The 15,496-nt window shown below is 48.0% G+C and overlaps 1 protein-coding gene across 1 annotated transcript in view; it reads left to right on the forward strand.

The window, feature by feature from the left end:
- The first annotated feature begins 14,943 nt into the window (after positions 1-14,943).
- The window catches only part of SCRT2 (scratch family transcriptional repressor 2), a 32,777-nt gene continuing 32,224 nt past the window's right edge, over positions 14,944-15,496 (forward strand). The window contains exon 1 of the mRNA XM_081917276.1: positions 14,944-15,151. Coding sequence (XP_081773402.1) covers positions 15,010-15,151 — 142 coding nt within the window. The 5' untranslated portion in view covers positions 14,944-15,009. The remainder of the gene's footprint in view (positions 15,152-15,496) is intronic.

The raw sequence follows: 15,496 nt of genomic DNA on the forward strand, positions 1-15,496 counted from the left end.
GTTTCCGCTTTCTATCGGCATACAAGGAGACACAACTTTGCCTGCGTGGGCCTCTTGCTGCTGGGTCCTGTCACACATGAAAATAGGTAAGAACAATCTAACAAATGGGTTGGTGGTAGCAGGCAGGCAGGTTTCCCAGCACCACCACTCCACACAAAAAAATAGCATTTGTTTGCTGGTTTGCTTCCATGCAAAGCGCTCTGAGGAGAGCAAACCCGAGAGGGGGAAGCCACAGCCAAGAACTTGATTGATCACAATAATAATCCAGTTAATTAAAATTGGAATCTGGGAAGGAGGCATCCTCCGAGGTTCTGAGGAAGGCTTCGATACATTCTGTTATAAGCTCGGGGGTTTTGGACTGCAATCGTTGGCACTCCGCTGCACGGGCCTCTCTGGTGTCCACGCCACTCCTGGTTCAATTTCCCCTTGCTATGTTAGAATCAAAGAATTGCAGAGTTCGAAGGGATCCCCAAGGGTTATCTAGTCCAACCCCCACAATATAGGAATACGTTTTTGCCCAAATTCACGACAGAGCCAAGGCTGAACTTGTGCAAATTGCAAAATCACTCAGGCTACTGCCAGGGGCAGGATGGATGGCAGCTAATGGATTGAGGTTGAATCCTGACAAGATAGAAGTACTGTTTTGGGGGGACAGGAGGCAGGCAGGTGTGGAGGACTCCCTGGTCCTGAAGGGGGTAACTGCGCCCCCGAAGGACCAGGTGTACATTCTGGACTCACAGTTGTCCATGGAGGCGCAGGTCAATTCTGTATCTGGTACGCAAGCTGAGACCCTACCTGCCGCAGACTGTCTCGCCAGAGTGGTGCATGCTCTAGTTATCTCCCGCTTGGACTACTGCAATGCGCTCTACGTGGGGCTACCTTTGAAGGTGACCCAGAAACTACAACTAATCCAGAGTGCAGCAGCTAGACTGGTGACTGGGGGCGGCCACCGAGACCACATAACACCAGTCTAAAAAGACCTACAATGGCTCCCAGTACGTTTCTGAGCACAATTCAAAGTGTTGGTGCTGACATTTAAAGCCCTAAATGGCCTCGGACCAGTATACCTGAAGGGGCGTCTCCACCCCCATCGTTCTGCCTGGATGCTGAGGTCCAGTGCTGAGGGCCTTCTGGTGGTTCCGTCATTGCGAGAAGCAAAGCTGCAGGGAACCAGGCAGAGGGCCTTCTCGGTAGTGGCACCCGCCCTGTGACATCCCACCAGATGTCAAAGAGAAAAACAACTACCAGACTTTTAGAAGACATCTGAAGGCAGCCCTGTTTAGGGAAGCTTTTAATGTTTAATAGACTATTGTATTTTAATATTGTGTTGGAAGCCACCCAGAGTGGCTGGGGAAACCCAGCCAGATGGGCAGGGTACAAATAAATTATTATTATTATTATTATTATTATTATTATTATTATTATTATTATCCCTTAGGGATCCCTTCCAAATCAACCATTCTGTGGTTCTGCGATTCCATGCGCAAACACTCCACTCTCTCCCCTACGGAGAGGCGCTTCGCACATATCATGTTTGAAGCAGCATGGAAATGGCTCAGACCTCTGGTGTTCCAGCTGCTTAATTGATACGCAGATCGATCCGTTTGATTGGCCGCTGCCGGAGACCTTCTCCTGCGACCTTTCGGCACGGAGGGCCAAGCTGGGTGGGCTCCATTTGCCCACCCTGTGGTGAAGAACAGAGACCACCGAGCGGTGGTGGGTCTAATTGATACGTGGTTGAGAGGGCCTGAGTGGAGCAAGTTGCAAAAGCGAAAGCCACAGGGCTCTTTCCTCAAGCCGTGGGCAGCCAGAGGATTAAAGGTTTACGAGAGAAAGAGACCAGAAAAAACCCTTCTCATCGTTGGCCGCCATGTAAGTCATCCAGCCAAGCGATGAGAAGCCCTGCGGCAAATCAACTGCTCTTTCGAAGCTTGAGGTTGTTCAAATAAATATGTATTTACATAGTATGGAAAAGATTTGGCAGCAGCCATGCCTGGTTATCATATCTGATTTAGACGGTCAAATTCTGAATCTTTAGAATGGAAAGTTCTGTTGATATGCTTGTGCCCATAATTCACTTACTTGCCTTCACTCACCAAACTTAGTACTGTACAGTGGTACCTCATGTTACAGATGCTTCAGGTTACAGACGCTTCAGGTTACAGACTCCGCTAACCCAGAAATAGTACCTCGGGTTAAGAACTTTGCTTCAGGATGAGAACAGAAATTGCACGACGATGGCACGGCAGCAGCAGGAAGCCCCATTAGCTAAAGTGGTGCTTCAGGTTAAGAACAGTTTCAGGTTATGAACGGATCTCCGGAACGAATTACATTCTAAACCCAAGGTACCACTGTAACATAGAACTGTCTAGTTGGAAAGGGATGCCAAGGCTCATCTATTCCAACCACCTGCAATGCAGGAAATTCAACTCAAAGATCCAGATCACCACCCAACTTCTGTTTTAAAACCTCCAAGGCAGAAGTGTCCACAACCTCCCAAGGAAGACCATTCCAATGTCGAACAGCTCTTGCTACCAAAAAATTATTCCTGATGTTTAGTTGGAATCTCCTTTCTTGTAGCTTGAAACCATTGGTTCAAGTCCTACAGAGCAGGAGAAAACAAATTTGCTACCTCTTCCATGTGACAGCCCTTTAGATATTGGAAGATGGCTATCTCTTCTCAGTCTCCTCTCTTCCAGGTTAAAGATACCCAGCTCCTTCAAGGACACTGACAAACTGGAAGGTGTCCAGAGGAGGGCAACCAGAATGGTCAAAGGCCTGGAAACGATGCCTTATGAGGAACGGCTAAGGGAGCTGGGCATGTTTAGCCTGGAGAAGAGGAGGTTAAGGGGTGATATGATAGCCATGTTCAAATATATAAAAGGATGTCACATAGAGGAGGAAGAAAGGTTGTTTTCTGCTGCTCCAGAGGAGCAGACACGGAGCAATGGTTCCAAACTACAAGAAAGAAGATTCCACCTAAACATTAGGAAGAACTTCCTGACAGTAAGAGCTGTTTGACAGTGGAATTTGCTGCCAAGGAGTGTGGTGGAGTCTTCTTCTTTGGAGGTCTTTAAGCAGAGGCTTGACAACCATATGTCAGGAGTGCTCTGATGGTGTTTCCTGCTTGGCAGGGGGTTGGACTCGATGGCCCTGGTGGTCTCTTCCAACTCTATGATTCTATGATTCTACTCCTCATAAGGCTTGGCTTCCAGACCCTTGATCATCTTGGTTGCCCTCCTCTGCACACATTCCAGCTTGTCAACACCCTTCTTAAATTGTGGTGCCCAGAATTGGACACAGTATTCCAGGTGTGGCCTGACCAAGGCAGAATGGAATGGTCCTATGACTTCCCTTGATCTGGACACTACTATTGATGCAGCCTAGAAAAGCGTTAGGTTTTTTTGCTGCTGCTGCTGCTGCTGCATTACACTGTTGACTCATGTTCAGCTTGTGGTTCACCAAGACCCCCATATCCTTTCCACACGCACTGCTAGTAAGCCAGGTGTCCCCAGTCTTGTATTTATGCAGCTGGTCCTTCCTGCCTAAGTGCAGAACATTACACTTGTCCCCATTGAAATTCATGTTAGTAATTTGGGTCCAGTTCTCCAATTTGTTAAGGTCGTTTTGAATCACTTACCTGATCTTATGCTCTATATGTTTCCCATACTCACATGCTTCCCACAGGCATCTGGTTAGCGACTGTGAGAACAGGACGATGGACTAGTTGGAGCCCTGGACTGATCCTGCATGGCTTTTCTAGTGTTCTTATATTCTCATCATCAGGCAAAAACGGCCCTGTTCTTCCAGGCAGTTGGTTCCTGTTCCTCTATTTGTTGCTGATGTTTTGAGCAGCTGACAATATTGTTAACGGTTCCGTGGCTGGCGTTGGCTCAGTAATGTTAAGTCGCTAACTATTTGTGGTTTTTGTTCTAAATGGTTGTGTGTTTTTAAATCATGTTGGAAGTTGCCTACAGACCATTTGGAATTTCACAACTAGCACATGAAAATGAAAACAGCAGCAGCAGCAACAACAACAAACTACTCATGAAGGCATTTGATCCACAAAGTAGCTTGCTGATGGGATGGTGAGTGATCCATTGCACATTTTAACTGCACAAAGCATGCTGCACTCTTAATTTTAGCAACGAGGTGAAAGAAGAATGGCAGACGAAATTCATGCACTATGCAGAATTGGACAAAATGACAGGAAGGATTCGAAACCTGCGGAACCAGAGATTTACAGAAGATTGGAAGAAGTATATGAATTATTTGAAGAGCAACTGTAATCAACAAACTATGCTAGTAGGACTACAAGAAGTTTTGTAAGGAGAAACATACGGAGTGTTACAAAGTAGAAAAAGATAGAGATATTGGTTATGAGTTTGAAATGTAATAGGGAAGATAAGAAATGCATACTAAGAGATTAGATTGGAACATTTTCAGTCAGGATCGATGGAAGTAAAAAAATTGAGTATGATGTAAAAGTATGTCTAATTACAGTTGAAAATGGTATGTTAAAAAACTAATAAAACATTTTTATTTTTAGCAACAAGGGGCACCATTCCCAACCTGTACATCTTGCAGGGCTGAGCCTCGTGAATGACTCAAGGGGAGACCTTCCACAAATGATTTTACACAGCCAGATTCCTGTGCAAAGAACACTGACTTTTGCAGTCGGAGGTATCGTCTACTTAGCCCATAGGCCCTTGGTGGTGGTTTCACTAGCAAAAAAAGTACATTCCACTTCCCTCACAGAAATTGCATTATTGTCTGTCAAAAACGTATTGCTGAACAATTTAACTTCAGCCATTTGAATATACACACAGAGGTGGTTTTAGGGGAGCACGACGTGTTCTATTGCACTGGGAGCCAAGCCTCAGGGGTGCTGCAGAGGATGGAGCAACTATGATTTAGAAAAGGGGGAGATTTGGGCACTGCACAGGGCACTGCTGGAATCGGAGACCCCGAGGTCCACCACCACTGATACCCAGACCCTCTAGGACAGCAGTTCTCAACCTGTGGGTCCCCAGAGGTTGTTGGACTACAACTCCCATCATCCCTGAGCTCTGGACTTGCTAGCTAGGGGTGATGGGAGTTGTAGTTCAACAACATCTGGGGACCCACAAGTTGAGAAAGGCTGCTGTAGGAGATCACAGCAGTGGTAGCTGTAGGTGAGACCCAGGGGGCTCCTCTGCATTGCTGACCCAAATCGGTTTGAATCTGGAGAGCAAAGAAAGTCAGGGCATTAACCCCGCCTCTGGTTATTTGAGTTTTGCCAAACTGCAAGTGTGGCAAGAGATGAAAGGGGCAAGGATGAAAGGAGCAGCCCTAACTCAGCAGGGTCAGTCAGAAGCTAGTCCCACTGAACTCCATGGGATTTACTCCTTTGCTAAGTGTTTTCAGGATTATGTTAATCTGTCATTCGCCGAATGGAGGATGAAGTTAATGGACGATGCAGAACTAGATAAACTAACAGGAAGGATTCGAAACCGGCGGGACCAGAAATTCACGGAAGACTGAAGTAAATTTACAGACTATTTGAAAAGTATTTGTGAAGATCAGACGACGTTTGTAGGTTTGCAAGAAGTTTTGTGAGGAGTATTATTGGAAGTATTGCAAAAATGGAGCAGGGGAAGGATGATTTGTTAAGAGATGTAAAGGCAATATAAAGTTAAGAAATGCATAAGAAGTGGTTAAAACGGTGGATCATCAGAGGTGCTGATGGAAGTCTAAAAAGATTGTATAAGTGAAACGTTTTGTGGTACATTTTATAATTTATATGTTAAAATCAATAAAATCTATTTTTTAAAAAAATAATAATCTGTCATTCGCCATGTTGGTCAAATTTAAATGAAATTTACATGTGCTACTTTATGTGCTGCTGCCAACCTAGCAATTCAAAAGCACATCAAAGTGCAAGTAGATAAATAGGTACCACTCCAGCGGGAAGGTAAACGGCGTTTCTGTGCGCTGCTGTGGTTCGCCAGAAGCGGCTCAGTCATGCTGGCCACACGACCCGGAAGCTGTACGCTGGCTCCCCCAGCCAGTAAAGCCAGATGAGCGCTGCAACCCCAGAGTCGGCCACAGCTGGACCTAATGGTCAGGGGTCCCTTTACTTTTACGTGTACAGGTATAAAGTGCAACTGATTTTCAGTTTTGTTTGTGTTAAAGAAAATTCAATAAAAAGCATTTGAAAAAAGAAAAGAAAAAGAGGGGAAGTCTCGTAAGGTTTTTTTAAAAAAATAATAAGAAGAGTAAAGACCCAGGAAAGGAAAATACTCAGATACAGGCTCAGCGTTGAATAGACAAAAGGGAGCCAGAAACTCAGCAGGTGTGATCAAAACTCTCCAACCACCACAAGTTATGCAGCCTTAAGGAAGTGCAAAACTCCTTGTGTGCCATCCATTTGAGCAGCTGGCACTGTCAGCATGCAAAGCAGGGCGGCTCCTGACCCCACTCTGAAAACGCCCAACAATTCCCTTCTGAAACTGGGGCACAATTCCCAGGCCACCATCCTCAGCTGCCCTCCTCATGCCAGCAAGGAAGAACAGCCGAAACACCTGTTTCCTCCTTCCCCTTTAAAAGGGTCCAAGATGCCCTGTCGTTTCTCCCCCCTTTCTTTTATTTGGGGTGCTTCCCTCTCTGTCTGTGACTCCAGCTGGGGGTTTTATGGGACGGCTGCAGTGCTAACCTGTCTTAAATCAAGGCAGCCGGGGCAGGCAGGATGAAAGATGCAACAGGGAGCCAGGTGTGGCCAGCAGAAAAGATGGAGGTCTGAGGTTGTGAATGTGCCACCTGTGAGCTCTCTGCCCTCCCCCCCCTACTGCCTGCCCCCCCAGCCCCCCCCAGGCTACAAAGGAGGGGCAGGTGGTGCCAGGGAAATAACCAAACAGAGCCCAGTCACCCACACTTCCATCTCTTAGGTTTAACACAGAAGCATTCAGATTATGATTCCCAGAACCAATGCTTAATCCTACACAGGGGCGTATGGGGGCGGGCTGCCCCAGGTGCCATTACGGAGGGGGGGATGACAAATTATCAAGGAACAATAACTGCGCTGCTAGGTACAGATAGGTAGCCGTGTTGGTCTGCCGTAGTCAAAACAAAAACAAAAAAAATCCTTCCAGTAGCACCTTAAAGACCAACTAAGTTAGTTCTTGGTATGAGCTTTCGTGTGCATGCACACTTCTTCAGATAAGCTAGGGCCTGCTAGGGCAGTTCATAAAAAAACTTTTTTTAAATAAAAAAAAGCCTGCTCCAAAGGTTCTTCTCTTACTACACTAGGGATTATATAGCTATATATGAAATTTCATGCATATCAGTTAATATCTTGACCCTCCTTCACCAAAATAGCTGTTTACTTGGACATTTTCCTATGTCGTGAAGGCTGGAATTTCAATTCAGTGGAGCACTTACTGTTCCCAACCCTAACCCTGCGGAAAGCCATCTAATTAGACTTTAATTTGAATTTGACATGTTTTTAGGAGGTAATTTAATTATTGTTTGATTTTATACCAGTGTTATGTATCTGATGTTAGCTGCCCTGAGTCCGACTTCGGCTGGGGAGGGCGGGATATAAATAAAAGTTTGTTATTATTATTTATTCCTTTGTAAGAAAATATGAAATAACATAAAGCCATTTTTGCAGGCAAAAAAAAAGTCAATGTGTGTGGGGGGGGGAGAGACAAGAAATTTTCCGCACCGGGTACCACCTGAACTTCCTACGCCTCTGATTCTACGTTTAAAAAACACACACCCCTATTTACACTTAGAATTGTAGAGTTGTAAGGGAAGAAGAGTTTGGATTTGATATCCCGCTTTATCACTACCCGAAGGAGTCTCAAAGCAGCTAACATTCTCCTTTCTCTTCCTCCCCCACAACAAACACTCTGTGAGGTGAGTGGGGCTGAGAGACTTCAGAGAAGTGTGACTGGCCCAAGGTCACCCAGCAGCTGCATGTGGAGGAGCAGGGAATCGAACCCGGTTCCCCAGATTACGAGTCCACAGTTCTTAACCACTACACCACACTGGCTCTTGGGAGACCCCAAGAGTCATCTAGTCCAATGCTGGCATCACAGCTAGAAAATCCCTGACAGGTGGCCGTTCAGCCTCTGTTTAAGGAGAGACCACCACCTCCTGTTCTACCATCAGAAAGTTCTTCCTGACTTTTAGTCGGAATCTCCCTTCTTGCCATTTGAATCCATTGGTTCGGGTCCTAGCCCCTGGAGCAGCGGAAAACATGCTTGTTCCATCTTCCATGTGGCAGCTCCTCAGCCCTTCAGGAGGACTTCCTGTTGAGGGCCTGAAGGGCCCTGTCCTTTCCTCTCTCAACGCCAGTGTGGTGCAGTGGTTAAGAGCAGTGGACTCGTAATCTGGTGAACCGGGTTCGCTTCCCCGCTCCTCCACCTGCAGCTGCTGGGTGACCTTGGGCTGGTCACACTTCTCTGAAGTCTCTCAGCCCCACTCACCTCCCAGAGTGTTTGTTGTGGGGGAGGAAGGGAAAGGAGAATGTTAGCCGCTTTGAGACTCCTTCGGGTAGTGATAAAGCGGGATATCAAATCCAAACTCTTCTTCCTCGTCTTCTCTCCACCTGGCTTGGGGCGGGGCCTGACAGGCTTCATGAGGACCGCAGCTGCTGCTTAGCAGAGAGGGCTCCTCTTTCAAAATTGTTTTTAATTTTTATCTGCGTTGTTTTAAATGAGACCGTCTTCTTGGCTTTGAGCCCTTGCCTTGCTGGCCCTATCCCATCTGGCCTGGGAGAGTGGAGTGAGGACTGACTCCAACTACAAAAGCTGAGGCTGTTGAACAGATTCTTGGGCTGGAGTATTGTTTACGGAGGATTGAGAGAGCCTGTCGCTGTTATGGATATTATTGTTGCATCTTTAGTTTTAGATCTTATGATTTAGGTGGAAATTGTTTCCATTTGGTTGTGTACTTTTTGATGTGTTTTATTTATTGTTTATGACTTCTGCTATGTTTGTAATTGTGTAAATCTTGTCATGTTGTAAGCCGCCTTGAGCATAGTGTCAACTATGGAAAGGCAGCTACAAATAAAATAATGAAGATGATGATGATGATGATATTGATTGAAGATGGCTTTCGAATCAACGCCCAGTCTTCTCTCCTCCAACTTGTTTGCTCAAACCACATCTCATATTTGCTCTCATTGCCTCCAACATTTCTCTGATAAAAATAGGGACGTCATAAGGAAAAGCGGGGCATTCCAAATAAAATAAAAATCAAATAAATCAAATAAAAAACGACAACCGGGATGGCTGCTGTAAATCTGGGATTGTCCCTGGAAAATTGGGACACTCGGAAGGTCTGCATTCACGCTTTCCACCTCCAAATCACCACACGCACATAACACCCTCCTGAAACAACACATGGCCCATGAGAACAATCTGGGGCTCTTTATGACATCATAGCCCATCTGTCTCCCCGGCAAGGAGCCGTGACATCACACGCCTTGCAAGTTCAAGGTTAGCGGCCCCGCTGGAGCAAACAGAAGCCACCTCTCTAGACAACTTGCCTTTTAGGTCCGCAAAGGGCAGCTCTTATTTAAATGCCGCTGCTTAGCAATTCTCTCCCCCCCCCCTTTCTCCCTGAGCCCATCTCCTTGTTGCTCCTTTATTGCATGCTTCGGAGATTCCCTTTCGCAAGGCCTTGGGCGGCGGTGGGGAGATAGAAGAGTCCGGTTCTCCCTGCACCTTATCTGTTAATATGGAATCCTGTTTCCCTTTCCTTCCTCGGAGGCACAGCAAGCGAATTGGCGATTACTCATGCCCTATTTGTGCCAAGCACACTTGCCCGCTGCCCTGAGATATTTCTGCACCCCTCCCCACCCGATGTAGTGCAATAAGCGAGGTAATTAAGTGTAAAAGACAAGGTAGGGGTGCAGATTGGGGAGGGGGGAGCGAGAGGGATGGCTGGGGAGGGGAGAAAGAGAATAGCCCCCCCTCTCTTTTCAGGAGCAGGGGACTGAGATAATATATGCTAATAACCAGCAATCAGAGCTGCCGAGTGGCATTAATACTGCTGACTGCAATAAGCCTCTCTGTGCAGCCCCCCTCCCCAAATGCACACAAAGAACCCCCTTCTCCATGCACAAAAAAGGACAGAGGGGAGAGACACACAAGGAAGAATGCAAACCTTTTCTTCCACGCTAGGAAGAAAGGACACACACACCCCCAGCCTCCAGCAACCCACAATGATCTTAAAATTCTGGGCAGCTGTATGGAAATAATTTTCCTCAACTGAATGTGATAGCCCCCAATGTGAGGTTGGTGAGGGTTTAAAAAAAAAGTGGGGGTGGTGAAGGAGTTAAGAAGTGAAGTACAGGGCTGTGTTGAGGAAGGGGGAACAGATACAGAAAGCCAGTGGGATGCAATGGTTAGAGTTTCAGACTTGGGTAGACAAGGGCAGGGTTCGAATCCTCCCTTGGCCATGAAGTTCTCTGGCTGACCTTGTGCCAGTCATTGTCTCTCAGTCTAACCTACCTCACGGGGTTGTTGTGGGCATTAAATGAGAAGCAGGGAGAACCACGTATGCCTCCTTGAGCTCCTGGGTGGGGAGAAGGGGGGATATGAATACAATAAACATAAAGGCCAAGCCATCTGGGGCAGGTTGAAGCATAGGAGAAAGAAAGAGAAGTTGCAATTACAAGCTTCTTTTGGATGGAGAGGTCAAAAACTCTGGTTGTGTGTCCAGAAGCGGTGGCCATCTGGGCTTTGTCTGGTCTTCTTTCCATCTTCCTGTTTTCTAGGGTGTGACACCGGCACTGGCATCAACAGCAACAACATACAGGGCCATCAGCTTGCATCAGGGGTCTTTTTCAGCCTGTGGAGCCACATCCAGGGGCCCCATGCTGGTGGTGAGTGGGGTCAAATACTAAAGTCTTCTTCTTTGGCGATCACTTGTAGCCAAGTAAGATTGCCTTCCATAAACACAGTTTTAACAATGAGTTCGTAAGTAACTGTGGAGGCCAATTCTGGATCCATACATCCTTCCACAGTGGGGACATTGGTTTCCGGGTGTGAGTTGATCACACTGTGGATTTGCCAAGCATGGCTTCCTCTTAGCATGTTTCTCCTTTTCACCCTGAATTCGTGATTCTTCAAAGTCCATGACACCTTTGGTAAAGGCTGTTCTCCAATTGGAGCACTTGCAGGCCAGTGTTTCCTAGTTGTCGGTATTTATACTACATTTTTTTAGATTTGCCCTGAGAGAGTCTTTGAATCTCTTTTGTTGACTACTGGCATTATGCTTTCCATTTTTACTTTCGGAATAGAGTAGCTGCTTTGGAAGATGATAATCAAACATCCGAATAACATGACCAATCCAACAAAGTTGATGTTGAAGGATCATCCCTGCAAGAGCAACACACAAAATGCATCAAACAGGCAGCAGTGATACGGTCACTTACTGACTTGTGGCCCAGGGTGGAGGGGTACAGGCTATTGTTTAGTTTTTATTTATTGTTATATTTAATTTCCATTCTGTATTTATATACAATATGTATATCATTGAAATACCAATTTCAAAATAAATTTTATTTCAAGGTGTGTGGTTTTTTTTGAAATTTCATTTTAAAAGAAAAACTGCACAGGGCAGGTTGTGGGACTCCAAATCCCATCAGCCCCCAGTAGGGATGAGAGGAGAAATTTGACACAGTTCACATTTTAATGCAAGCCTACATGATTCACGCGGGACGCAGGTAACGCTGTGGGTTAAACCACAGAGCCTAGGACTTGCTAAACAGAAGGTTGGCAGTTTGAATCCCCGCGATGGGGTGAGCTCCCGTTGCTCGGTCCCTGCTCCTGCCAACCTAGCAGTTCGAAAGCACCTCAAAGTGCAAGTAGATAAATAGGTACCACTCCGGCGGGAAGGTAAACCGCGTTTCCATGCGCTGCTCTGGTTCGCCAGAAACGGCTTAGTCATGTTGGCCACATGACCCAGAAGCTGTACGCCGGCTCCCTCGGCCAGTAAAGAGAGATGAGCACCGCAACTCCAGAGTCGGCCACGACTGGACCTAATGGTCAGGGGTCCCTTTCTTTACTTTACATGATTCACAGTTCCTGAAACAATGCGGAATGAAACAAGGCTCATTTTCACCCGGGTCAAGGAAACGTTGCTGTGTACAAACATAGGCTGGGAGCCTCAATGGAGCCCCTTTGGAGGCTTCACCCAGAACAAAAAAAATGTGGCTAGCCCCCCCACCCCACCCCAATAGCTACGGCTCTGAACACTTCTCCAAATGTGTAGAAGAATAATGTGTAGAAGAATGCATATGCCGCAAAAAAACGAGCATTAAAATGCAAATAAAAGTAATAGCATACTACTACTATTATTAGTTTGCAAAATGTGTACAGTGGGTAAATATGCAAATATTAGGAGAAATTTGCAGAAAAATGCTGACAGATTTTCATAGGGACTCTTTACAGTTACATAAATGTGGAGAAGTGAACTATTTCCAAAATGAGAAACTTTAAGAAACCGAATTGGAAAGATTTGCCCATCCCTGAGCCCCAGTCAGAATGGGCAGTAGTCTGGGATAATGTGAACATCTGGGATATGGCAACATCTGTAATGTCACAGGTCTGCCGCAGCTGCTTCCTAGATTAAGGAACCGGTGCGTTAGTTTCTGTTCTGAAAGCTGCAGGGAAACTTTGCAATCTGTAGCCTTCCTGGTGCAGTAGTTAGGCCACAGGCTAAACAAACAATGGTTGCGATAAAATGAATTATCCAAGGACACGGAGGACAGGATTCATTTCATCCCCAGGCTGGCAACGCTTTGTGGATTTGAGAGGGAGCCATTTCAACAGGCTGCTTGGCCCAAGCTGACAGGCATTGGCAACAGGCAAAGAAACACCATCCGTCAAACGCCTGGTGGACTTTTTAGTGGTTGTCCTGGCCTGATGGCACAGCGTAAGGAACAGGCCCTGATTTATACCCCGAAGGAACTGGAAATGGTCAAAGTCAAGAAGAGCCTGTGCAGAACACACACACAGGTCTGCAATGCACCTTGAACAAGCTGGGGTCTGTGCTGTCCTCCTATTAAAACTGCCCTTTTCTGGGGTCAAATGAAGACACAGGCAGCTTCACGACCAGGCAAGGGGCAGCTGGATGATTAGGGGTGTGATCAAGGGCTATGGAACAGAAGACCAAATTGGAGGTCTCAGGGGTCTCAGATTTCAGCGGCGCCCTGTGCGATGCCAGAATTCAGCCTTGCTTGCCATGCGACCAAACCAGTCGCACTGCCCTAAATCCGGCTCTGTCTGGAGTGCAATCCACTGCAAACGTCTCCTGTTGAAAAGTAACCAGGAGCTGCGCACTGGGGCTTGTGGGGGAGAATTACCTCCATGGTAATTGTGTGCCTCGCATTATTTTGGAGGGTTGTGGCGGTGACACCATTGAGGATTTTGTTTTAACCTTCTCGTCTCAAGCAGCGAAATAACTTCAGCTGGCTCTAGATAAAAGGAATAAACTGACTCTTCTCCTTCTCCATTCTCGCTTTTCCAAAGGTCAAAGTACTCCACCTTTTGTTGAACTGGGAAATCAGGGTATCTCCCCGCCCTTGAATCCAGGCTCAATAACAATCATAATTTGCTGGGTCTTAAACCACCCTGGGTTTGCACCAAGACAAAGAAACCGTGGATGGTGGTGAAGAGAGGGATGGGGGGGAGAGAAAGAGGGAGAGAGAGGGAGAATATTTTTCCCCTCCCCACCCCCTCTCCCCTCCTCTTCTTCCTCAGACACGTGTCCCTATTGTTCTGCCTTTGGCTGGACACGAGGAAGGGGAGGGGAGGCAAGAGTTAATCAACCCTCCGGGTGGAGAGAAACGACTGTCGAAGGAGCAGTTTTGCTCGAGGGGAGGGGGTCGATTTGGAGGAGGAAGGGGAGGGGAAACGACGAGGGGGGCGGAGGAATTCCCTGCATGGCGAGGAATTTGGGTAGCTGGGTTAGGAAACGTTGCGGGGGGAGGAGAGAAAGAGTGTTTCCAAAAGGGGGCAGAAAATGCCGGCCTGTTCCGGAGCTTTGCTCAGGGGGGAGAGAAAGGGACGGATGCAGCGGAGGGAGCGATAGGGATCGATAGGTACCTATTTTTGCCTCCATCCCTCTGGCAACCAGCATCCCATTTTATTTTCTGGGGTGCAGAAGGGGAAGGGGAAAAGTTATCTTGCACTGATTTTAGAACAGATTTCAGAGCGCCGGCCTCTCTCCTCATCTTGGGTACAGACTTCGCCTTCTCCCGGAGCTGAAATTGGCCGTCGCCGCGTGGGTTATACAATGCTGGCGCGGGGGTGGGAGAGCCGAATAATGTGGAAAAGGTGTTTATAGGCTCAAACCTTGGACTCTAGACGTGTGTGTGTGTCGCAGTGTTAACCAGATGGGCAATGGAATACTGTGTTCCCTCCCTCCTCTCTCTCTCTCTCTCTCTCTCTTTCTTCCTCCCCCCCCCCCCACCGCACTGCCAACCCGGTCCCCTTGTCTGTTTCACCCTCCTCTCACTTTCTCACTCCCCTGCCCCCTCCCCCCACTCTCTCCCTCTCTTGCCTTGCCTCTCGCAATATCCCCCCAACTCTCCCCCCCCCAACACACAACGCCTCCGTCCTTTAGCCCGGCCTGTTCTTCGCTCACGTGCTGACGGTCCTGGGGGACCGTTGATGGATTAATCCACCTGATCGCCCCCCCCCTCCAACCCCACTCCCCGCAGCCTGCGTCCCATATAAAGACAGGAGGAAGGGGGGCGAGGCTGGAGCGTTGCTGCTGACCTCAGCTATTCCTCGGCAGTTCCCGCCTCCCTCCCCCCCCCCAACCTTGTCTCCTCCTCCACTTTCCTCTCCCCCCCCCCCGCTTCCCATCTCCGCCCCTCCCTCCTCTCGCTCCCCAGCGGAGAGCGGGCGCTGTCCAAAGTGCTGATCGAGGCTCAGGAGGCGGCAGCAGCAGTAGCAGAAGAAGCCAGAGGCGGCGGAGGCGGCGGCGTCCTCTCGGGTCCTTTGCACGATGCCTCGCTCTTTCCTGGTCAAGAAGATCAAGGCGGACGCTTTCCAGCCCAGCCCGGCGACCCCCACTTACCACCCCTTGGAAACTTCCTACAATGAGTTGGCGGGACCCCTGGGAGCCGGCGACCCTGGGGTGGAGGATGGTAAGGAGGCGAGAGGCGCTCTGAGAAGGGTCGGAGGGCGGGTTGGGCGGGGGGCGCGTGCGATGCTAGGAAGTGATGAGAGCGAAAGTGTGGGGATGAGGGAGAGGGGACTTAGAAGGGGACAGGAGGAGCGTGTAAAGGGGAAACACTTGGTTATGCGCGTGCGGGGTGAGCCAAGAGCGGGTGCAGCCCATTTGGCAAGGTCTGGGTCGTTTTGCATAGAGGGACCTCGATTATAACCACGGTGGGTGTTAATGGAATTCTCCTTCCCTCTACCTCGGTCTCTCTGTTCCCCGGACACAGTGACACCTCCCCCCCCCCTTCGTGGCTCCTCTAGGGAACGGA

Source organism: Podarcis melisellensis (genome assembly GCF_964234715.1).
Source record: "Podarcis melisellensis genome assembly, chromosome: 6".
NCBI lineage: Eukaryota > Metazoa > Chordata > Lepidosauria > Squamata > Lacertidae > Podarcis > Podarcis melisellensis.